The sequence below is a fragment of the Heloderma suspectum genome, chromosome 5 (assembly GCF_057233095.1).
Source record: "Heloderma suspectum isolate Gila_16-S chromosome 5, 16-S_ref, whole genome shotgun sequence".
NCBI classification, from domain to species: Eukaryota; Metazoa; Chordata; class Lepidosauria; order Squamata; family Helodermatidae; genus Heloderma; species Heloderma suspectum.
The window spans coordinates 132,423,165-132,447,177 of NC_139462.1; the positions used below are offsets into that span (position 1 = coordinate 132,423,165).

A 24,013-nucleotide genomic window follows, 5' to 3' on the forward strand; every position below is an offset into this window, starting at 1 on the left:
GGAGAATACTGTATGTGTGGGTTTTGATTTTTCTTCAGTCAGTGAAAATGTGGAGAAACTTGAAAGAAGTAAACTTAAGAGCTTGAGAGCACAAAATGCATTGCTTGTAACTTAGCACATAAGATCTTACTGTTTGGAGTGTGTGTGTGTGTACAGTTCACAACCCAACAATAAACTATGGGTTCTCTTCCAGGGTGGTTTGTGGTTAACAACGCATAGTTAAACTATAGTGCAGTATTCGCAAGTAATGACAACCCACGATTCAGTAACAACCCATACTCAATCCATAGACCTGGCTCACATGTAGCGACAACCCAGAGTACGGGTTGAGTAAGGGTTTTCGTTCAATTGTGCGTTGTTATGTGTGAAACCGGCACTATGGTTTAACTATGGATTGTTAACCACGATGAACCCAGGAAGAGAACCCACAGTTTGTTGTTGGGTTGTGAACTCTTGGTTGTTTGTGGTTAATAACCCATAGTTACGCTATAGTGCAGAGCTTGCACATCATGACAACCCACGATTCAATAATAACCCATACTCCATCCATTTCTGGTTTGTCATTAATTGTAAACCAGGCCATGATGTTCTCTTTTTTTGAGCTCAATGTTTTTGTTAGAATGCTGAGATATTTTGCTTTTGATACTTTTTTTTTCTCCTTTAACTTTCATGTTTATAAAGAAAAGTTTAATAGTACAGCACTGCTTTTGGGTTTTGTGTCAATGATATTTACAATTGCTATCACATTTACATGCTAATCCACATTTTCATTTGCTATTTACTACATAAGGACGTCGCTTACTTGTCTTAAGAGTAGCTATTTAAAATGTTTATAACCCACCTTTTGGCCCTGAGGTGGCCCCAGAGGTGGCTCACAAAAATAAATTGAAACATGTGCAATCAATAAAAACAAACAACAAAAAAGTCACAGAAAGGAGAGCAAGAAAAATTAAACCTGATTTAGGGTTAAAAAAAAATCTCTGACATATGCTGTTATAAAGTTTTATGATAAATCCCAAGGTAAATTTGGAGAATCAAAATATGTGGCTTATTTTCCTCCTTGTAGGCTGCATTGTGCTGAAGAAGCAATTGTTATGGATTTACAGAACAGCAGAGATGTCGGAGAGTCTGAGGGGTATCATGCAAGGAAAGAAACAGAGCAGCGTCCCATTGAAGAACTAAAATGTTTAGCTACATCTTCTAGTCAGAGAAATATATTTGAGTCCTTAGCACCTTTGGAAACCATGACAAAATCTTTTATGCAACGGTAAGTTGAGGTGTGCTGGAGGTATCATATCACTAGGGAGTAGTTCTGTGTAAGGTATTTGAGTGTTTACAGTTGGAAACATAGCCATCAAACTACTACTGTGGCATTTAAAGTGGCTTAGAAGTCTAGATGAAAGTTTGGGTAGCTGCTAGGAGAGTATGACTGTCTCTTGGAACTTTCCCAGCCCTAAGCCCACCGCTTTGTTGCATGGAAAGTGTAATGTGCTTCGGGAGAGGATGTGATGATGGATCTGGCATACTCAAGGAGTTCTTTGTGGTCTCTGTATAGGCACACATGGAATTCTACACAGGGCATGGGCATCCTGTTTCCATATTGACTGTAACCTCCTTATCTCTTATGGGGGCCTCTCAGTGTTTCATCCTAAAGGCTTGTAGATGTGTAACATCTACCATCACACTGTGCTGTTTGATTGCCAAGTGATGGCTGCCTAAAAACCCTTAGCATGATTCTATCAGTGTTGGATCCTATTCTGCCATCCTCACTAAGAGTGTGGTAATAACTGAACTCTCTACGTGTTCTACTCTGTCTATCTCTGAAACACTAGGCCTTAGATGTGGGCATCAGGTTGGGTATTTTGTAGGGGTGTTCTGCACAGCTTGTTCTCCTGATGCTTCCTACGTCCACCTCTTGGTAGACCAGCATGCCCATATTGTGTGGCCGCACAGAGACCACAAGGAAGATAGGATGCTTACCCATAACTGATCTGTGCAGCTGCATAACCACTTAACTCCTCCACTGCAGGCATCCTTGTTCTCAGGCAAGATGAGATAACTGTGGTAGTTAGGAAAGAATTGAACAGGAGGCACTTTCCTTCTTGAGGCATGCACACCTCGAGAACACCTACTCCCAATTTTAGCTCTAAAACAGGGGTGCATAATCCTTTTGGCCGCAGGGGCTGCATCGGGCGGTGCCAGGGTGTGTGTGTGCACATGCACACGGATGAATGCTCACACACGTGCACACAAACGAGCATGCAAACGAGAGTACACATGAGCACACATGTATACCCTTATCTCCAGGTGGAAATCGGGAAGAGGCTAACTTGCTAGTGCTAGCAAGGGAACGTGTTTCCATTATGTCCAATCTCTTGGCGGGGAGGGTGGGGTCTGGCAGGTTGTCAGAAACTGTTTGATGGGCTGCACTTTTTGCAGCCCTGCTCTAGAAGTTCCAGAGATTATGCTTTGTGCAGGCACAGGATTTCATATGTGTGGCCGCACAGATGATTACTCAAAGACTACCCTGTTCAGATAAAGAACTACCTGTCTTTTTTCTTCCTTAACTTAGGGAATCTGCTTATATTTCGCTGGTCAATTGTGGGAGGTTAGGCTCCCTTATTTACAGTTTTTTTTAAAGATTAAGCTGCTGACAAACTAGATTTTTCCTGTTACTATGAAGTCCTCAATTCTGTTGTTATTAAACCATCACCTTGCTTTTAATTGATTAATAATTGGATTTATATATAAGCAGAATTTTAATCTTGGGGCAGATTAGAGGCCATCTTAAGTGTGAGTATCTGACTAGTGGAAGCCAAGATGTTTGAAGTCTGCTTAGGTAATACAGTATGGAAATTATTACTGATTTTATTCAGAAAATATATTATTGGAAAATGTCTGAGTTTATTCACAAAATACAAGCACCTGTGAAAGTAACATTTTTGGGATTTACTTTATTTTTGTGCCTTGGTGATATGCATGAAATCAAACGCGTATCTTTCCTCCTTAGAAATACAGTCAGTGTAGAGCCAGAAGATGAATGTGAGTTTTTGATAGAGGAATCATTTGGGGTGTCTTCTACATCTTGGATTTCAGCATCCCAAAAGAAACAAAAGCCACAGAAAAATAGCTCAATAGCTGCATCATTTGTAGGAAAAATGGGAACCAAGCGGCACAGTGTAAGAAGAAAAGAGAAACGGGCATCAGAGGAAGTTGCTACACCAACCCCAGTAAAGCAAATCAAAATGAAGTTAACTAATGTCGCTGAAAGGACTATTGATGGATTGCAGAACACTTCAGGGACTAATGAAATGATGACTATGGTAGATGATCAGTCACAATTGGCTGTAAGTACCATCCAAGAAGTAAGGAAGCAAATTGATTCCAAAGATAAGGCATCAGTAGAAATAAGTAATAAAAGTTACCAAGACTCTACAAGCAGAAACCAATCAGAAGACCTCGCGTGCTTACTGGAAGAGGATCACGATTTTTCAACACAGCCACAGCCTGTTGTAAATGCAGCACAGCAGTTGTCCCAGAGTAAGCTGTCTATGAGGCAGAAAAGTTCAAAATTTAAGCCCATGGTGGAAACACATAATGACGCTTGCCAAGATTCCACAAGCAGAGATTTGCACGCAGAAGAACCACTTGGTGTTCTAGAATGTGACCACCACCTTTCAAAGGTGATGGTATCTGTGCGAAGTACAGCTGAGCAATTACCTTGCAGTAAAAAAGCTGTGAAACAAATATGTTCAAAAATGAAACCATCAGTAGAAATGCATAATGATAGCCAAGAGTGCACAACTACAGTCATTTCCTCAGAGGTTTGCCAAAAGGCTGAGGATACAAACATGCATTCTGAGGACATGGTTTCAGTTCAAAGACCCATTATTTCCATTAGCCCTACAGCTCAGCAGTCATCCCATAGCAAACCAGTTAGGAAGCAAAAGTCTCCAAGAATTAAACCACCTAAAAAACAACTGGAAACTCGAAAGAATAATGTGAAGAAATCTGTTGTTAGAGCCATTACAAGGAAAAACGGGGTGCTGGTTTCAGATGAGAGCTCTGAAAGTGAGTATGAAGAGGAAGAGTGTGATAAAGGGGGTAAAAGCCCTCATGAAATAAGAAGAAATGAATCACTGAAGACACCACCTCAACAAGTAAGACAGACTTTTTTGGTAAGTTCGGAAGATAACGATTATGGAAGTGTATCCTACCAAGAGGATTCTTGTGAACCATCTGTGGCAGAAGAAAGATTAAATGCTTCCATGAAACAACAAAGTAGCAATACACGTTCATTGCAGTAAGTTCTTTCATCCTTATTTATCATGTATTAATTTGACTTTGTATTTGATAATTATTTCCCATTCTTGCTACAGTGGACAGTGTATATTATGGATGTGCATCTGCTTCAAGCAAAGCTTGAAGACGAGGTGAAATGGATCTTCTCCAAGGTGCCCCGGAAGTGAATGGGCCATTTCTGAAGCTTTGGACTGCTTCAAAGCTTTAACAGCTGCCCTGATAGATGCACCTTTAGAGAAATTTCTGCTAGTGCTGACAGACACAGTGTATTGGGGCAGCTGTTGCCCCAAGGGTCCTTAGTGAGGGGAAGGCTTCCCCCTCACTTGCAATTTTTGTAAGTGCAGGCTTTCATTGGTTTGCATAAAGGGCAAAGAAAGATTGCACCTCTGAAAATGGTGGTTGGGGGGAGGGAGGGGCTTCTGTTGTGCCAAGGGTCCTTGGCAGTAGAGAGGGACCGTCCTCCAGCTATTTCCCCATGACGTTCAATGGGGAGACAAATGAAAAAAGTCTTACAACTCACAGCAGGGCTGCCTGAAGAATATTGGGAGTTGTAGCTTTTTCTGGCTAAACATGCATAGGATTGTGCCCTTAATCTTCTTTAGTTTTTATTTTCTCTGCTTCCTTCTTGTACCCTGCTTTTTTTTGAAGTGTGTCTGGGCAGCAAGTTAGGTTGCCTCAAGTTCTTCACAATTTCCTTTTTTTATCTAGAGTTCATGAATGAATACATTTTAGTGCTTTAGCCATCATGCCAAGGAGAAATAAAGGGGGCAAGAGGGTGTTCTTTAGAAACCAAAAATAACAGTCTTGTGCCACCCTCAAAACTTAACATTTATAGCTGCATAAGCTTTTGTGGACAAGGGAACTCATTCATGAAAACTTATGTCACAATAAATTGATAGTTTAGTGTGCTACAAGACTATTTGTTGTTTTTGGTGTAATGGACGAACATGGGTACCCTCCTAGAATTGGTTGCTTCCATACTTGAGCTGTTGAGCCTGGTAGAAACATGCAGCTGCTGCGCAGTTCAGTACTGGTTGGCTATGTCTTCACATCCCAATGGGGAGCCAGGAAACTGGGAGACCCCTGACTAGGTAAGCAGGCAAGATTGTCTTCAGGTTTTGTCTTGACTATAGAACACGTGACTAGCTTTCTCAGATGGCAGTGGGCTTGGGCTAAACCCTTTTGTCCCACACCTACGGTCTGGCCCCTGCAATGGTGGACGGGCCTCTCTAAATGTAGCTGGGGACCTCCAGCACCTGTGTGGGTAGTTGATGTCAGAAGTCCCCAGTGCCTGTGATTATTTGCACATACCGATTATGAAGAGTTATCTGGTTCTAGGAATCTTATTAACTGTTTAATTTCTTTTAGATTTTCTTATGCACCAGATGTAAATATGAATAATGTCAGGTAATTTTCCCTACTATATATGTAGAATTTTGTATCTGTCTCTTCAGCCTAGAAATTCTCTGAAGTGTCTGCAACTTTGGAACTAATGAGCTGCTACTTGGGAACTTTCTAGGCTATTTTATGTGTGTGCGCCTCCCCCTCCTTCATGAGAGGTCTTTTGCATATGTCTTTGTAAACATGTTTGGTAGTAGAACTGCGTGTTTTTGCCTTGCTGTTTTTGGCAGGGGTTATACCAATAGTTTTCCTGTGATACATTATTGAACAGATGGGTGTAGATGTGTGCTGATGTACATCTACAGTAGGGGTACAAAACCTCAGACCCCTGGTGCCAAATCTGGCCTGCCTCGGATCCCAATACAGACCTTTGGGTTCTGCAGATGGCCATCCCCCCCCCCTGCCCCCATCCAATTTCTCCTGACCAATGATTGGTCGTTTGCTGGCTGTTGCACAGTTTTTTTCTTATTTTAAAAGGTTGAAATGCCTCTCCTTAGCCTTTGTTACTGGCAGTAAGATCTTTAAGCTAAAATATGCTGGTATTTGGGGGATTTTGGCCCCACCCCTTTTGCCTTTGGCCCCGCCCACCACTGGAATTTGGCCCCTGAGAGCTTCTCTGAAATGGAATTCTGCCCTCAGGCTGAAAGAGGCTCAGTATTTCTGTTCTACAGAGAAGTGGCTTTTTTTTGTTTCTGGAAATAGTGCCCATTGCATCCACCATTTGATTCAGGGTGGCCCAGTACAATTCAGCATCCTGAATTGAGGGAATTGTCCATGTTCCTCATGATAATTAATGATTGCTCCAGAAACTGGGCAATACCAGCTACCTACACTTTTACGTCCAGTCTTAATACCAGTTATGCTAGGAAGCTTAATTCTTTGTCAATGTGAAGTCTTGAGAATGTTTTTTTTAATGCTGTGCTTAAATTCTAAAAGCTGGTGCAGTCTAGCCAGTTCTTAACCAGGGTTTGTTCCTAACTTATGATTTCTAACCAGCTTCAAATCAGGGTGTCAATCCCTCAGTCCACTCTTGATCTCTTAAACAGTGTTAAGAGATCAGGGTGGGCTACAGGGCTTATACTTGCATGCAGCTTCCTTCCACTCTTAACCCTGTTTTGTCATGTCTGCACCAACTTAACCAAAGTACACTTCTAACAAGACCTGAGACCTTTTGAACCTCTTTACACATCTTAGGTTAGGAGCACACCCTAGTTTATGTTTACCATTGTTGGTTTTAATGTATCTGAGAACAGGATAAATAATAGATTTGAAATAGAGAAAGGGACATTTAGGTTAAAAGTAATTCAACAGTAGAATAGTATAGAATGTGCTGTCCCAGAAGGAGTTATGGAATCTCATTCCATGGAAGTTTTGTAGGAAAGGCTGCACAGGCATCTCTTATATGAATGCTTTTGGTATAGGACAGCAGGCTTCATATTCAGTGATTAACTGACTACATCACATACCAGAATCACTTTCTACTATATTGGATTATGTGAGTCTCTTATAAGCAGTAGCAACTTGAGGGGTTTCCCCAAAACCATGTTCTTTGAGGGACTTGGGATATAAACCAGCTGTTTTGTGACTTTTATTCTTCCTTTTTAGAAAGTAAATGATTGTTGATATAAGTATATCCCAGCCCCACAAATATTTTCAAGAACATTATGTTCTGCATGTATTTTTCTCTCATATATAGGACTTCTGATTTACAAGACAAAATTTTCAGGTTGTAAACTTTGCCTCATTTAAACATGAATCTTTTTTTTTTTTTTAAGTGGCCCAGTTTGTAGTAATAAAACATCTTCCAAATGTGAGAAGTCATTTAACAATTCAACTTCAGGTAATGTATATCAATGTTGTTTTGTACATTCTGTGTTTGTTTTACTGTATATTTGTGTATATGGTTAGAAATATGCATAGCAATTGTTTTGTTTTCCACAAGCATGAATGCATGTTCCTAGTTGCCAGTGCAAGTGACCCCTCACCCAAAGCCAAACTTGAAGAAGCAATAGAGCTTTCCTTCCTGACATTCTGTTTCATGTGTGGCGTGGTCTGCTCTTTGTGGACATACATTATTAGGTAGCCATCAGCCTCATCCTATTAGGAATCAAGAATCTTTTCTCAAGTACATACGCTTGGAGAATGCCACAATGAAAGCTGGAACACATATTGAGCAGAATCAACAGAAGTTTTGCTTCTGCTGGATATTGAGTCAGTCAGTCAAACATTTTACTGTATGTGACTAATAGCCATTACAGAGAACATAACTTAAAACATCATGTAATAACAGATCACAAGACATGAGTCAGGTTAACATATTGCCTGATGTAGATATTGGAGATCTGGTAGATCAAGTTAGGCAACCTGGTGCCTTCCAGATGTTTTGGACTACAACTCACAGAAGCCCCAACCATTGTGCCCAATGGTCAGGGTAAGACCCAGCACTGACAGCATATGAGAGGGGGAGGGAGTTGCCCAATCAGAGGTGCCCATATTGAGAATGCTCTCTGTTGGATCACGGAATATCGAGCCCCCCGGCAAATGCGGCATCCCCACTCGATCTTAAGAACTGGGCAAGTTCATAAGAGACAAGGCCGTCCATGAAGTATCCAGGTCCTAAGCTGTGTAGGGCTTTATATGTCAGCAGAAGCACCTTAAACTTGGCCAGCAGCTTACTGGCAACTCCTTCAGAACTGGTATAATATTGTTCCCCATAAGCTGTCCCACATAGCAAGCAGCCTTGCTGCAGCATTTTGCACTAGCTGCAGCTTCCAAGCCAACTTCAAAGGCAGCCCCACGTAAAGTGCATTGCAGTAGTCTAACCTTGAGGTTACCAGTGCATAGATCACTATGTCCAGGCTATCCCTGTCCAGGAACAGCTGTAGCTGACAAACCAACCGAAGTTAGGAAAAGACGCTCCCTGCTATGGAGGCCACTTGTGCCTCCAGAGACAGTGATGGATCTAAGAATACAACCAAGCTGTGAAACTGCTCTTTCAGAGTGAGTGCAACCCTGTCCAGAACAGGCAACATGCCTAATTCCTGGTCAAGGGAGACACCTTTCCACAGTGTCTCTGTCTTGTCAGGATTCAGCCTCAGCTTACTGGCCCTCATCCAACCCACCACTTCATCCAGACACTGATCCATGGTCTCCACAACCTCTTCTGACTCAGATGATACAGAGCAACACAGTTGGGTATCATCAGTGTACTGATGACACTTTACTCCAAATCTCCTAATGACCACCACCAGTGGCTTCATGTAGTTGTTAAATAGCATCAGGGACAGAATGGAACCCTGTGGGACCCCACAGCTTAACTGGTATAGGCCCGAGGTATGGTCACCCAACAATATCCTCGGGACACGACTCTGTAGATAGGTGTGGAACCACTAACGCTGTGCCCCGACTCCTGACCCACAGAGCTGGTCTGGAAGGATACCCTGGTCAGCAGTATGTAAAGCCACTGAGAGATCAAGGAGAATCAACAGGGCTTCCCTCCTCCATTTATCCTGGTAAAGGTAGTCTGTCAGGGCAACCAAGGCTGATTCAGTCCCCAAACCAGGCCTCAACACAGACTGGAAAGGGTCTAGATAATCCGTTCACCATGTCAATTTCTGTTCTGATGGAAAGGAGTCAGCTTCTTTCCATCAGTTGCCACTCTCTGCTCTGCATAGGTGTGTGCTATTTTATATGCTGCGTGTACCCATAGATGGGCTTTCCCTCTCCATGATTGTCTGTTATACATCTGAAAAAATTTGGCATCCCCTGGCTTCAGGAAGGAGGATAATGTTGTCATTCTCAGTTCTTGCCTTTTTGTTCCTTGAGCCACTTTTGTTTAGCTTTCATAGAAGGTTGTCAGTAGTTAGTTCTGCCATTCAGTTCTTCCCGTCTGCGTTGGGGGGGGGGGATGTATCCCCTTTCTCAGTAACTACATCTGAGGTTTAAGGGGAGAGGCCCAACCTCTTCCAGACAAAGAAATGAAGTCTGCCTTCCCAGCCCCAGAGGAGAAAGGCCAGTGCTAGCTGTTCCCCTTCCCCTGAAGAACAGAAATTCACATGATAAATACAGAATTTCTTTCTATTCTGTCTTTCCATTCAAGCAGATTCACAAGGCAGCTTACAAGTGAATGAAACACTAAAGCAATCCACTAAGAGATACAAAATAGGTAATAACATAACACGACACATTAAAACAGCATCACAGAAAATTTAAAAAACCTGACAAATTATGGGTAGGTATGCATGATCATGGAGGAAAAATAAGCCACAATGGCTTATTTCCCCTCCCTGTGCATGCCGGTTGCGAGGCACCTGATTAGCATAATTGCCTTCGCTGGACACGGGTTGTTGTGATGTTTGAACCTGGTGAGGGTGGGTGGCTGGGGTTGTTTACAAATCGGCCAGAAACCCATGGCTTTTTCTAGGGTTTTAGGGTGGTTTGTTAACTATCCCAGCCACTCACCCTCACTGGGTTCAGATGTCATGCCAACCCACGCCTGGCCAGGGTAATTATGCTAATTAGGTGGCTTGCAACTGGCACACGCAGGGAAGGAAAATAAACCATTGTGGCTTATTTTCCCTCCATGATTGTGTGAACCCAGTCAGTGTCTTAACCAAGTACCTAAAACTTAAAGTAGGCACCAAGGAGGGATCTCTGGGGTAGACATTTCACAGAAGGGGTGTTGCTGCAAACAAGGCCTTAACTCTTGTTGTCATCTGCCTAATCTCTGAAGACTGGGGCACCTCTCAAGATGATCTCAGTTATAGGACAGGTTCATACGGGAATAAGCCCTTCAAAGCGGTGTAGCTCTTTAATGGTCAAAATTAGCACATTTAGTTGTATCCAACGGTGTCATTCTGCAAACTCAAATAGTGCTAGTGGAGCTCTGCCAAACCTTTCTGTTGTACAAGTGGTTGCGCATTACGCTCGCGCAACCCGTTGTGCAACGGATTGTTCAAGTGTAATGTGGAACTGCTTGTACAATGAATTGCGCAAGCGTAATGCACAAACGGTTGTGCAGCGGGTTGTACAAGCATAATGCGCAACTGTTTACACAGCAGGCTGTGTAACTGCTTGCACAACCATGCTTGTGCAAACATAGCTTTACTTGGATTCTTCTCTTGCACATAGTTTGGAACCTAGTTTCCACTAGCGCAACGTCATTTGCTCTAGTGGAATGACACAGTTGCATACTGCCCCAGAAATGCTCAGGGACCCTGTGGAGATCTTTTGGCACTGTCAAGAAGTTCCCACACAAGTAGCCCTAGTCAGCAGCCTAATTGCTGTAATTTGTATCAGTTGAAGTTTCCAACTAATGCAAGCAATATGCTGCAGTAATCTAATCTGGATGTTAACAGGGCATGGATAACTCAGGCTAGGTTATCTCTGTACAGGAGTGGATCATAGTTAGCATAGTTGGGGAAAAGTTATTTCTGCAATGTGGGCCTCTAATACAAGGGCCTGTACTCATAGCACCCCCAAGCTGAGAACCTGATTCTTAAGGAGGAGTGCAACCCTGTCCAGAAGACGATTCACAGCACCTTCCTCATCAGACAAACCACCGACCAATGCTACCTCTGACTTATCCAAACTGAGCTGCAATTCATTAGACTTAATCCATATTATTTATATATTTATAATGTTTGAACGAGATGCATTCCAGTTGTAACCTTACCTTACTTAAGGTGCAATCCTATGCATGTTTAGAGAGAAAAAAGTCCCACAACTTTTGCATTCCCCAACCAGCCATTTTTTCTCTCTAAACATGCATAGGATTTCACTTAGGTACTTCTAAAGCATTCGTTCTAGATGTTCATATGACCTTTATTTTTTTAGATGAATCTGGAGGTTTGGAGGAGGATTTGGATGGATGGATTTTAAATTCACTAAAGCACAAATTGGGTAAGATTTTTAAAATCTGTTTAAAAAGAGTGACAATGCATAAAATGTCTTAATTAGAATTTGTGTCCTGTGATCTTTCTATAAGATGGCAGAATTAGGTACTATATCTTCTCTGGATCTGGGATAAATATTAATGGATCTTTATAAGTAGTTATTTTAATTTGATGCAGATGATTGCAGTTGTGGCAGTTCAGTTAGATAACAAGATGACTAACAAATAGCTTCCATGCATATATAGACGTTATTCATTCCAAGATTCCCATCATGTTTCATACTTAGAACAGTGTTTTACAAAAGATATAAAATGTTCAAAGTTCTTCCATAAATTAGCTATCTTCATCTGCCCCACTGTCAAAAATTCACAAGGCAGGCATGCCAGAATAGGCCCTCCTGTGTTTGGGAAACCTTGTTGAAGGAGTCCTGGCAGGCAGTAGATGCCAAGGTCTGAGTCACTTGAGTTTTCAGAGCGCTACTTAACACAACTTTGCTCCATCTCAAAAGTCTTCACAGAGTCCACCAACATTACTGTGAGTTCTTGTTTAAGCAACTGGATCCAAATTCCATTATTATGGAGGCCACTAAAGGTAAGGCGCAGCAGAAACCTGCTTTTCCCCAGCAACTGGTATTCAGAAGATAGCATATGGCCATCATGACCAGAAGCCATTAGTAGCCTTACCCCCGATGAATTTGCTAAATTGATGACCATCACTGCATCCTGTGGTAACAAATTCTATTGTTTAACTCTGCTGTGTGACGAAGAACATTCTGAGCATATGCAGAGTGCCTTTCCCTTTCTCTTGAACAAGTGCAGCCTGTCTTTCCCCTCACATAATTAAGGATAAGGGTATTATATTCGGATTTAGATAGATGTTCAGGACCACCATATCAATCATATTTGTGGATTCTTAGTTATATCATAAACTGCTTTTGAAATTTCCCTCTTTGTGAAAAGTACTTTGTTGTATACTGTGGAGGTACTGTTTGAGAGATAACATATCTAAAGTCCTCTTAGGTTCATGGAACTAGTTTTATGGTTCTTTGGATTCTGGCCTTTGTTGGGAATTTTATTGTTTCATTTGCGTAATCTAAAAAGAAAGGAAGTAATTGTTAGACATTTTCTGCCTGAAGGTTATTTTTAACCTTCCTTCTTAAAAGGAGCTCAGATCAGTATACATAGTCCCCTCCCACACACACACCTTTAAACCTCACAGCAACAAAAAGCATGTTATTAACTTGCGAATACTTAGAAACTTGAGGGAGAGCTTGAATTTATTTTAGGAGGGGTCTTAAAAACGGGCCTCTTAAAATCACCGTTAAAAGATGCACAAGGGGACTATATAAATGCTCCTTAAATTCCTTGAAAATCTGGCTAGGGCATGCTGGGAGCTGTAGGACTTTTTTCTGTGTAAATATCATCATCATTATTGTTTACATTTCTGTACCACCCAATAGCTGAAGCTCAAATTAAAACCACAAGTACAGCATAAGAACAATATAAAATATAAAAACTTTACAGTATAAAGTACAACCAGAATAAAACCTAGCAGCAATGCAGAGATTAAGATACAGTTACAAATTTAAAACAACAGAGCTGAAGGATTAGAATGCTAAAATTCCTGGGAAAATAAAAAGGTCTTCACCTGGTGCCAGAAAGAGTATAATGTAGGCAGCAGGCAAACCACTCTAGGGAGCTCATTCCACAACCGGGGTGCCACAGCAGAAAAGGCCCTCTTCCTGGTGGCCACCTGTCTCACTTCCTTTGGCAGGGGCTCCTGGAGAAGGACCGCTGAAGATGATCTTAGAATCCGGACAGGTACATATGGGAGGAGACAATCCTTCAGATAACTTGGCCCCAAGTTGCTTAGGGCATTAAATTTTAATACCACTTTGAATCGGGTGCTGACATGGACTGGCAGCCAGTGCAGCTGGAAAAGTACTGGCATAATATGGTCACGTTGGCCAGTCCCCGTTAACAACCTTGCTGCCTTGTTTTGGACCAGCCGAAGTTTCTGGACCATTTTCAAAGGCAGCCCCATGTATAGAGCATTGCAGTAATCCAGCATAAACATGCATAAGATTGTACCCTAATACAACAGAGAAAGAAACTAGTCATATGAGAGCCAATGTGGTATAGTGGCTAGACTGTTGGACTTTAGACCCAGCAGATCTAGCTCAAGTTCATCCACAAAGTTAACTGGATGATCTTGAACCAGTCACTATTTCTCAGCCCTAACCTATCTCACAGGTTGTTGTGAGGTTTAAAGAGGGTGGGAGGCAGGGGATGACTAGTATGTATACTGCTCTGAGCTCCTTGGAAGAAGGAAGGTTAAAAAAATAAATAATAATTTGCTAATGTTACATTAATGTGCAGTGGTTTTAAGTTGCAGAATTTAGCTATAAACTGTGTTGTATAGAAATGGCCACAGAGATCACAGGTCCAGAATGTTGTCTGTTCTGTATGAATTTCTTGTTCTGCTGCTTCTGGGCCTACCTTACTTTTTGTTGTTGTTTCTTGGTTGTTAGTTTTGCCTACCAACACACCCAATGTTCGCCGGACCAAAAGAAGACGTATTAAACCATTGGAGTATTGGCGAGGAGAACGTGTGGACTATAAGGCGAGACCTTCAGGTGTTAACTTCTGTACATAACACACCTTTTTATCTGCGTTTGGCAAATGCAGCCTTCATTCTTGTTTTTAAACTATAGTATTGACAAAAGTCAATGCAGTTTAAAAATAATATTTCTACAACTTTATGTGGCATTATACTATTACTTGAATTTCTTGTCCATCTCATTTCTAGATGTTCCCTCTAAGTGTTCCTCTTGTTATGTTGCATGAAATTGGAAATCACATCAAAACGGAGTTGGAGCACTTTCATGTGTTCTCCATATTGCATAACAATATTACTCAAACCTTCAAACTCTGGCCCCCTTATAAACTTATTCTACTACCTGAACCTCCAAACCCATTGGGAAACATCTCTTGGGCAGGCAAATGCACAGAATCCTAGTACGCAGCTTGCAGGTATGCAGCCTTCTGTGTGTGTTTTTAAAAAGAACATAAGAACATGGGGTTTGGGGCATTAGTCTAATACTGGCATTATAAGGAGGACTCAAAGAAGATGCCTTAGGATCCCTTCTAAAACCAGCCTGCCAAGGAAAAGGAGGCAGAAAAACTGCTGTATGTCCCTTGTCTCTCTGCAGCTTCCATGGTTAGCATAGCAGCTTTGGTTGCTGCAACATGAAACCTGCTGCTGGGAGAGAAGAGGCTTTGTCTGCTGCAGAATCCTCTTCCTCCTTCCTTCCTGGAATTTCACACCTTCTCCAGCCTGCCAACCCACCCTGCCCCAAGAAAGGCTAAATCTCTAGTTTGAGAACTACTATTATATACAAACTGGTTGTGCACCAATGTTAACCATAATTAAGGTTCCCTCTTAACCAGCTTCATCTTGGTTGGAAATCCTGGTTTACCTTAACCACAGTTAACCTGGGTGCCAATATAACACTTCACTGTTGTTAATGTTTACAAAGGAATAATGGCATATGAGAGGAGAGGTGAGAAGCTGAGAAGAGGGAGTGGTAATTTTGCTCACTGCTCCTGATCTTTAACCATGCTTGAGAAATCCGGAACATTATGCACTGATCCCAAAACATAGTTCATACTTGCAGCTGTTGCCCTTCACTGAGCCCTCCCTGGAATAGCTGTTCCCAGCTCCTGCCATCAAACCTAGCTTTACCTCTAAATGCATAATCTGAAACCCCACAAAATGCTTTGCTATCCACTTATTGTCAAAGTTTTTCTCTCTCTACTTCTGTAGGTACTGTTGCCAGGGCTTGTTCCAGTTCCTGATGCTGGTTCACTTGGCCATATAGATTGTTTAGGTTTCCCATGGATTTTTTCCCCTGACTCAATTTGTTGGTTTCAAATGTATTTCTAAGATAGATGGGAAAGGGAATTATTGTTGCTGTATTTGATTCATAACCCGGCTCTTCTGTTAGGCCAAAGCTGACTGTTCCTTCCTCAAATTATTGTGTGATAGAAAGACCTGCGTGTACTCTGCATTTTCAAAACATTATATCCCAGGATCTCTGCTAGGAAAAGCTAAACTCTGTGATCTGTATAAATTAAGGGCAGTCATTTATATTTTGTTTAATCCTTGTTCTGCTTGTGGAGGGGTTCTGAAGCCTTGCCCACCTCATGTGCCTTCTGTGACTCCATAAGGCAACATTTCAAACTTAAAGACTAGCTTTTGGTTTTCTTTTTTTAAAGATTAATGAAAGTTTTGATTTTTCAGGATCCAGAATTCACTGGTCAGCAATGGCTAGAGATAAAAAGTCTTCCATTGTTGAGAGGCAGTTGAGAGGTGGAGGATCAGATGCCCTTGCTGGATAATGTTGTAGGGTGAGGCATGGGGGCTGATAGCATCAAAAGTGATCCAGATTACAGATGGCCTGGCCTCTGCCGGGTGCTGCTAGTCACTCAGCAGCCACATGCCTTCATGGTGTTTAGCTAGCAGTCCTCGTGCCTCTGCCACCTCATTGCAACACCCTCCAGTAAGGACACGGGGACCTCCTCTCCCTTGTTTGCCTCTGAGTGGTAGAAGGCTTTTTCCTTCCAGAAAACCTCCTCACAAGCTGTCCCTTCTTCCCAGTATCGGTTTCTGCATTTGAGAGGTGTTATCATGGAATTCTGAAATAAACACAATGCTGGGTAGAGGCACTGTGGGGCATATGGTATTTCCTTTAAGACGAGGGTGGGCAACACATGGGGGGAATAGTTTTTTAGAAGGCATGGTTTCAGCTTGAAAGCAAGCTAGATTTGTCCATGCTAAACCCCTGTAATGGCAACCCATGACTTTTTTTTTTTTTTAACTCCCCCCTGGTTTTTGGCAGCATGGCAGCAGCGGGAGTGTAGCCTGCTTGGGGGAACTGGCTCCCAGACTGTCCAGAGTTGCCCACCCCTGTTTTAAGTCCTCCAAAAGGGTGATCATTTTCATCGATGTATAGACGTGATAAAAACTAATCTGCTGTAGCGGCCACTTACCCCAGTTGCTCCATCTTGCCTTGATACACACAAAAATAATCAGTTCAACTGTATTATGCGGTCACAGACCCGATCAAGGTCAAAATAAAATTGTTATTACACAGAAATTATGCTTTCAATTCTCTCTTCTTTTAGGAGGCTTTGTAGTTGGTGGGATAATATCACCTGAACAGAGAGAACCCAGAAAACCTAAACCTATGAAGACAATAAAACCTGTTCTGGAGTTGGGTATGGCAATCTTTACATATTGTGTGTGTGTTTAGAACCACTTGCAGAAACCAAAAATACACTTCATTGAGTTGCGAGGGCCAAAGGCTCCTTTTAATGTCTATAACTAATTGTGTAGAACTCTGTATGCTCAAATGGGAAAGATATAGGCCCTGACATTGCAATTGTTCTTCCTTTCCCTAAAGAAAAAGCCCACAGGATAAATATATTGCACAACATAGACGAATTCAGATGTTTAATTGAAATATAATTTTCCCTTTTGCAGAAAAATCGAGCTGTTAAACCTCTTGTCTGATGTTAGTCAAAGCAATCTGACTGCAGCCTTTGAGCTGCGTTGGGCTGCCAGGCAAGGGCTTACCCATATTATGAACTTATCTGGATCAGTGCAAGATTGCAATTGATTCACAACCCATCACTGCCCAAGATCCATTTTCAGGAATCCATAAGTGTGCTTTCCAATGGCAAGAATATTTCTTACTCTGGTATCTACCCCAGGCCAAAGTGAGAGATTACTGGGGGCTCATCTCTAACCTTTTGCTGGGCTTCAGAAGAAGTGACAGCCTCACTGCTTCCAAGTGCCTGCTAAGCTCAGTACAACGTCAGGAATGCGTCCCCACTCTGAAGAGGGGTAATGGATCTCTCCTGAAGTCACACTGAACTTCTGAACACCTCTGAAGCTTAAACAAATGTCAAAAACAATGCCTCCCTTTGCTATTGGGAGGCATATTTTGGCTGGATTCCAAGACCTGTCAAAATGTGTGGACCGCTGTCAATTTGAAATATAAAATGGCAGGGCAGAGTTCCTAAGACAAGATGCCAGAAATGTGTTGAGTTTCTAACATCAAAACCCCGCTTATTGGTGCCCAGTTCTATTGAGTGCAACATGTGGTCTGCATGGAGGCCTCCTGTTTACTTAAATTGGTGTTCTGTATTCAACTGAACTCATTTTAGGTATTGACTCATCCTTAGATACAGAGATATTCTGAAGGCCAGCCTCAAAAGGTGCAGGATAGGTATTAATCCCTGGAAACTCGGATTGGGTAGACTGAGGAGATGTGTATCTTCTCTTTAAGCAAAGAGCAATATGTGTGCATGTAGCAACGCCAATATGCCATCCCTCATCTGATTACATATGTTTTTACTTGATATAAACATGTCTACCAATGTAAGATTTGTTTTATACGTCAAAAGGAAGTCATAAAAACAAAAGATTAAAGTGGATAATCACTATACATTCCTCTATCACACCAACAGCATGGAGAGATAACCATAGTAACCTCACTCAGAGTATCTGAGAATTAATGCAGCTAGTCACACCAAAAAGTTCCACAGTTTTGAAGAGGGGTGGCTATTCCTGTAGAAACATAAATTGCTTCCAGTGTGCTGATCTACAGTTTCACCAAAACCAAATGATAGTCTCCCCCTTGGACTGTGCCACTTCAGGTGGGAGACCACATTTTTAAAATGCTCCCTGCATGTAAAAAGCTAGCACCTCAAGATTCCACAATGACTAGTCCATTTGGGCTTGAGGGATATCCTGAATTATAGATTCATCTTGAACAGAACTTACCCACTGCAAGTGCTCCCCCATCTGGAAAAGCCGCAGGATGCTGCCCTGGGTAAGAATGCATTATTTCAGAGGAAAAGATGAGAAATGTGGCTTAGGCAATCTGCAATTAGCAGAGGATTTCAGGAGACTGTCATACTTGCAAAGTCCAATGATAGCTTGCATGGTCTCAGTCCTGTTGACTTCATATTCCAAAAGCTCACATCTATGTTAATCTGAATCCTGAAGTTGTTGTTGGGCTGACTGAATCCACCATTCCAGAGACTATGGGTGATGACATCTTCATAGCAGTAGGACTAGTGTGGAAGCAGCTTTGCTACATTCAATACCTTCCTTGAATTGGTATTGAGCTTGTGGGGAGGGATGAGTGGTTCTTCATTTTGCAGCAAAAACCTGCTGTGCATGGTGGCAGTTGGCTACTGCCCATGCTATCACCAAGCGACCTCTCATTCCAAAGCAGTTTTGCAACTATATTAAGCCATTAATTTTTCCTGATGGCTGACCTAGCATTTGACTTGATAGAATTTCTGTCTTTTGTGCAAATTGAGAAGTAAGCTGGACTCTCAACATGGATGAAGAATCCACTCTGACATAATTAAATACTTGTCTGTCTTCACAGGTTTGCCTCTTGCTTTTTGTTCCAGGGAGCAATAACTACTGTATGGCCTGGAGTCCAATTCTCTGTTTGTTCTTATGTTTTGCAGAGAACATACCAGATAACTCAATGGTGTCCTTAAAAGATCCTTCTCAGCCAGTTGTTGTGTTTGATAGAGCATCTAATCAAGAAGTTCTTCTAGGTGAGAGATGTGACACGGTTTAAAGATTTCTATCCCAAGTATAGGAAAACTTACCCTGATCATTCAGGAAGCACTGTTGTATTATTTCTAATTATTATTATTTCTAATCACATGGAGATCATGTGGATCCTTCTCCTCCTGTATCAAGAGTGGAGACTTGAGGCCCTCAAGATTTTGTTGGACTATAATTCCCACTATCTCTGTCCATTGGTCATGCTGGCTGGAGCTGATGGGAGTTGGAATCCAACAAGATCTGGAGGGCCACTGGTTCCCCAGCTCTGCCCTATATGGGGCCAGGTTTTACCATACTTCTGATGTTTATATTTCACTTATAGGATACTATTATTATCTTTAAATACAATAGTTCTCTAGTTTTGACATTGCCTATGACACAACCTTTCAGTATACTGCGGAATCTTTTGTGATTACCTTGTGATAAAATAAGCAGGTTCTTGCATATGACTAAAAGTACAGTATATATTATCTGACTTAGCCATGTACTATGAATATTAAGTATTCATTTTCTGCTTTTGTAACAGAATGCGTGAGCAGCGGTAGTTCACATTTGTTTTTCATTGATAATGAAGCAGTATCCATATATAAATATCTGACTACACCCTCCTTTTCTGCTGGCAAAATGATATTAAAACCATTAAAAGAAAAGGGATATCAGTATTCTCACACAGATACACTGGTAAGTATACCAGCTATTGCATGCATTTTTGCATGATTTTTGTTTCCAAGCCAAGCTCTTTCCATTTATGTTTATATTCAGTATCAAATTAGGATTTTGATGTCCTTTATCTTGGGGCCAAGAGTAATGTGTCAACTGGGTCAGCAAGTAATTGGCTCTGTCTCATGCCACCAGTTGGCATCTGGCTTCGGTTGGTGGATGTTGGGTTTCTAGTAAAACAAAAAAGATGCTCCAAGCCTGAAGAATGCCCCCTCCTGATCTATGGAATCTTTTTCTTTAACTTTTGACTAATCACAGGCTGCGAAATTCTAAGACAGCCATACATCAGTTATAAACAGATAATGGCTTATCACAGGAAATTAAAAGGCATTCACATTTAACGTTGTACTGTTGAAATCTGAAATGACATTTTTGAAAAAAAGTCTGTTGCCTTGCACATGATTGTAAAAAGCAATAAAAGATGTAAAGGATGTTTAATTTGAAAAACCTAAAACTTAGTGTTAGTTCTAAGATTACTAATTCAAGAGGCTGAGAAGGCTTCTGTTCTGTTAAATGTTTCATTAGAAGGAAAACGTAGCTATTCTTCCTTTACTGCACTTCTGTGATGGGGCATTTTTTATGCCATTCTTAAGGTATTTGGAGCCATCTCAGGCTGTGGCAAAAATAATTCTGTCCCTTGCCCCCTGCCCTTCATTTACATGTCAAAAATGTCAGTACATGTTAATCTAATTGAAGACAAGAACTCAAAGTTCATGAGCAAATCCTTCACTAATATTTGCAATGCATGGCATATTTATTCTGTAGCTTTTCATCCTTATAAGCATACAGTACTATATTAAAAATTAATTACCTATATATTTATCTTTGAAGCAATCGCACATTGTTGTTTTTTTTAAAAGAAAATATACCTTCTATCATAATGGAGTGGCAGCCTGTAAAGCTGTTCTCGGACTGGATTGCCTCTCTGGTGTATTAATTTTGTGCAGAGAAGTGTGGGTAGAGAGGTCTGTCATGGGAAATTCGCTCAGCATACTGTGTGTCCCTCCCCTCCCACCACCTCCAATCTTTAGTAGCACCCAGGAAACAAAATCAGGTTTTCATAGTACCAAATTACAGGAAATCACCATTGTGTGAATAATATTTAGTGCTTTTAAAGACTGTTAATCTCACCAGAGCCTTTTGCTCACAGGGCTGATGCAGTGCATGGCATTCTTCTGCCACTGCAGAAGTCTTAAGCATACAGGAATTGGTTCTGGAGAGTGCTGTTTCCTCCAGACAAAAATCTTACATCAAGTTTAGCCTTTACAGTAAAGGAACCGAAGCCAGAACTCCATGTTACAGCAGTCTCAGACTGCCACTGAAAACAGGCACACACTGAAAACAGGCACACTGAAAACAGGCACACCTTTAACACACTGGCCCAGTAATGACAACACACGGGTGCTGCTTTCTGCCTGCTCTCCTCTTTTGTTTTGCATCTGCTTTGCTAAACAACCCAGGAATGCCCTGTTCCTGGGTTGGTAGTTGTGACATCTGAACCTAGCACTTTTGGTTGTTGCAGATTAAACAACCCAGAGTTTGAACCTATGGTTTGCTGTTGGGTCAAAACTCTGGTTTGTTTAATTCTCAGAAACCCAGAGCGCCAGGTTGGGATGTCACAGCGAACAACCCAGGAATGGTTGTTAATTTGCTTCCGCTTGCAGGGGCAGGAGTACATAGAGTGTAATAACATCACATTTTGCATTTCTAGATGTTACCAGGGAGAGAGGAGGAATGGACAGGGGCCCTGCTGTCTTTGGTGACAGCTCAACCTCTGCCATTACCAAAGTCTAACCTGCTTAGGGTGGTGATTGGGCAGGTACAATTTTGTTTGTCTAAACTTTGATGGCTGGCTGTTTAAGTGAGATAAATTAACATGTCCAAAACAATGTACTACAACCCTGTCTGCCAGATTTTTGAGAACATGGGGGTATGATGGGCTTACAAGGAATTGTATCTAGGAACGCAGAATGAGTACGTAAAGAGAGATCAGAGAAATATAAGACTTCGTAATTTTTCTCTGTGGTCACCAGTAAAAGGATCTTGTGTGCTTCGCCCAAGATGGAAAACCCTTCTGAGAAAAGCTGGATTTTATATTTTTAAAAATAGAGATTAGCTTAATAAAGGTATTACGCTAATATGGATCTTGGAATTTTACTTATGATCAACATGGCTACCTCTGCTTTTTGTGAGAAATATAAGATGTTTCACTACTTATTTTTGAATACATCAAATTCTCATATATCCTAGTATCTTTAATACTCTGATAGCCTGTTTCTGTTGCTTTTGAGGAGTAATCACTACTTGGTTCTGCTTGATTGAGTGGCAAACAGAACTACATCCAATATATAGGAGCAGAGTATAGCATGGAACTTCACTGGCTCACTCCTCATTTCAACGGTTTCTGGAGGGAACTACAGGAGGCACTTTGATACAAGATTCCAGCATTCAGTTCAATTGTGTGCGATACCAGTCAACATAGTTGCTGCTGCCCATTACTTTTGTTTGTTTTGTGATAGGTAAACCTTTAATATTCTTAGATTTGACAAATGCCACCTGGGCTTTTTAAGTACAGCGGAAGAGTGACCTTTTAAACAGTTGTGTGGGCTTGTGGATGTTTTCTGTAGACAAGTTTTAAAATTCAAAAATATTTTCTTTCACTATACTGCCAGTGAATAAGCCAGTTGGTGCCACTGAGCTTACGCTTATTTCTGAAAGTTATACTACTTATGCCTTGTACTTCTTGGTGGTCTGTGTGAATTACACACATGAGTTCTGTGCCTGCGCAGAGCAGCCTTTCAGAACCTTCTAGAGCTGAACAGAGCGTTTAGGCAGGAGCCCTGCCCACCCTCCTTTGTGATGCTCCAGGTGTGGCTCCCGCTTGGTTCCTTTCTGTCTGGTGCAGTGATAGCAGCATTTGGAACTTCCTTTGTGTTCATGTTTTTTCTTGACTTCAGTTGTTCCCATCCAGGAACCGCTGGGCAGTTACCGTCCTTTTCCATGATCATTACCCTTCCTTCCTCATTTTGTTTTTTTTCCCCCTTTTCCCTGTTGATGAAACAGAATGGCTGGTCTCCGCACCCTGTTGTGGGAACAGGTCCTAAATGCTGCAGACCTCATCATCTTTCTGCACTATACCAGCACTTACGATCCCCTTGACTGCTCAGCCCCCCAATCAATGGAAGGGGCTACAGTGCAACCATCCTTGCTCTTGTATTGTCCAGCCCTACGCATGGCACCACCCTTGTCTCAGGGCGCACTGTAGACATCGGCACCCTAACCTGATCCTGAAACCTTGGTACTGTGGTCAAGCCCAATAGGATCCAGCCGACAAAGGCCCATACTAAGTGCCCTTTGTCTAGGCCAGGGTCAAAAAAACAAGGAACAGGAAAGCTTGTAGGACTGAGTCCAGTGTGAACCTGCAGCTTCACCACCTCGCTCAACAGCCTCACAACCATCTTGAGTCCTGCCACCTTGTCTAAAGTTACCTACTCCTATCCTAGAGAAACTGCAACTGCCTCCAGGTTGCCACTTATCAGATGAGGTTCAGTGTGTTGGATTGGTATCGGAAAGCGAGATCATGACACCACTGCTCTTGCTCTCTTCAATTTAGTGACAAGTCAGAGGTCCCTCCTGGTGTCTGGTCTCCAAGCCACACGGTGTTGAGGCCACCTAGCATAGAGGCTACCCAACCCTACATTGATGTCCAAGTTAGGAAGGCTCCAGTCACTGACTTGACAAGCTTAGTGCTTACTATGAGACCACCTCTGCCTCCTAATTTCTCCCAAAATCCCAATGACCATCTTGGGAGCCGTCTTCAATATCGCAACTCCCAAAAACAGACACAATGGAGGCTGTTTTGGGGTGGATGAGGGTAAACAAGCTGAAACTTAATCCTGATAGGATAGAGGTGCTGTGTGTTGAGAAACCGACCACTCTGGATGGAGGTTTACACCTGGTCTTAGATGTTTTGGAAAACTAATAAAATCTTAACAACAGCTGGTCTTAGATGGGATTGCAATGTCCCCAAAGACCAAGTG

At 41.9% G+C, this 24,013-nt stretch overlaps 1 protein-coding gene across 6 annotated transcripts in view; it reads left to right on the forward strand.

The window, feature by feature from the left end:
* CENPC (centromere protein C) overlaps nucleotides 1–24,013 on the forward strand; it is a 53,612-nt gene that overhangs the window by 19,257 nt on the left and 10,342 nt on the right. For 4 of the 6 annotated variants that reach the window (XM_084857523.1, XM_084857524.1, XM_084857525.1 and 1 more), the window contains 9 exons: nucleotides 1,067–1,267; nucleotides 3,011–4,303; nucleotides 5,671–5,709; nucleotides 7,479–7,543; nucleotides 11,539–11,604; nucleotides 14,128–14,232; nucleotides 16,784–16,876; nucleotides 19,148–19,240; nucleotides 19,780–19,934. In XM_084857523.1, coding sequence (XP_084713649.1) covers nucleotides 1,067–1,267; nucleotides 3,011–4,303; nucleotides 5,671–5,709; nucleotides 7,479–7,543; nucleotides 11,539–11,604; nucleotides 14,128–14,232; nucleotides 16,784–16,876; nucleotides 19,148–19,240; nucleotides 19,780–19,934 — 2,110 coding nt within the window. Of the gene's footprint in view, nucleotides 1–1,066; nucleotides 1,268–3,010; nucleotides 4,304–5,670; nucleotides 5,710–7,478; nucleotides 7,544–11,538; nucleotides 11,605–14,127; nucleotides 14,245–16,783; nucleotides 16,877–19,147; nucleotides 19,241–19,779; nucleotides 19,935–24,013 lie in introns of those variants that run through there. The other 2 variants (XM_084857528.1, XM_084857527.1) reach the window with 2 other exon arrangements.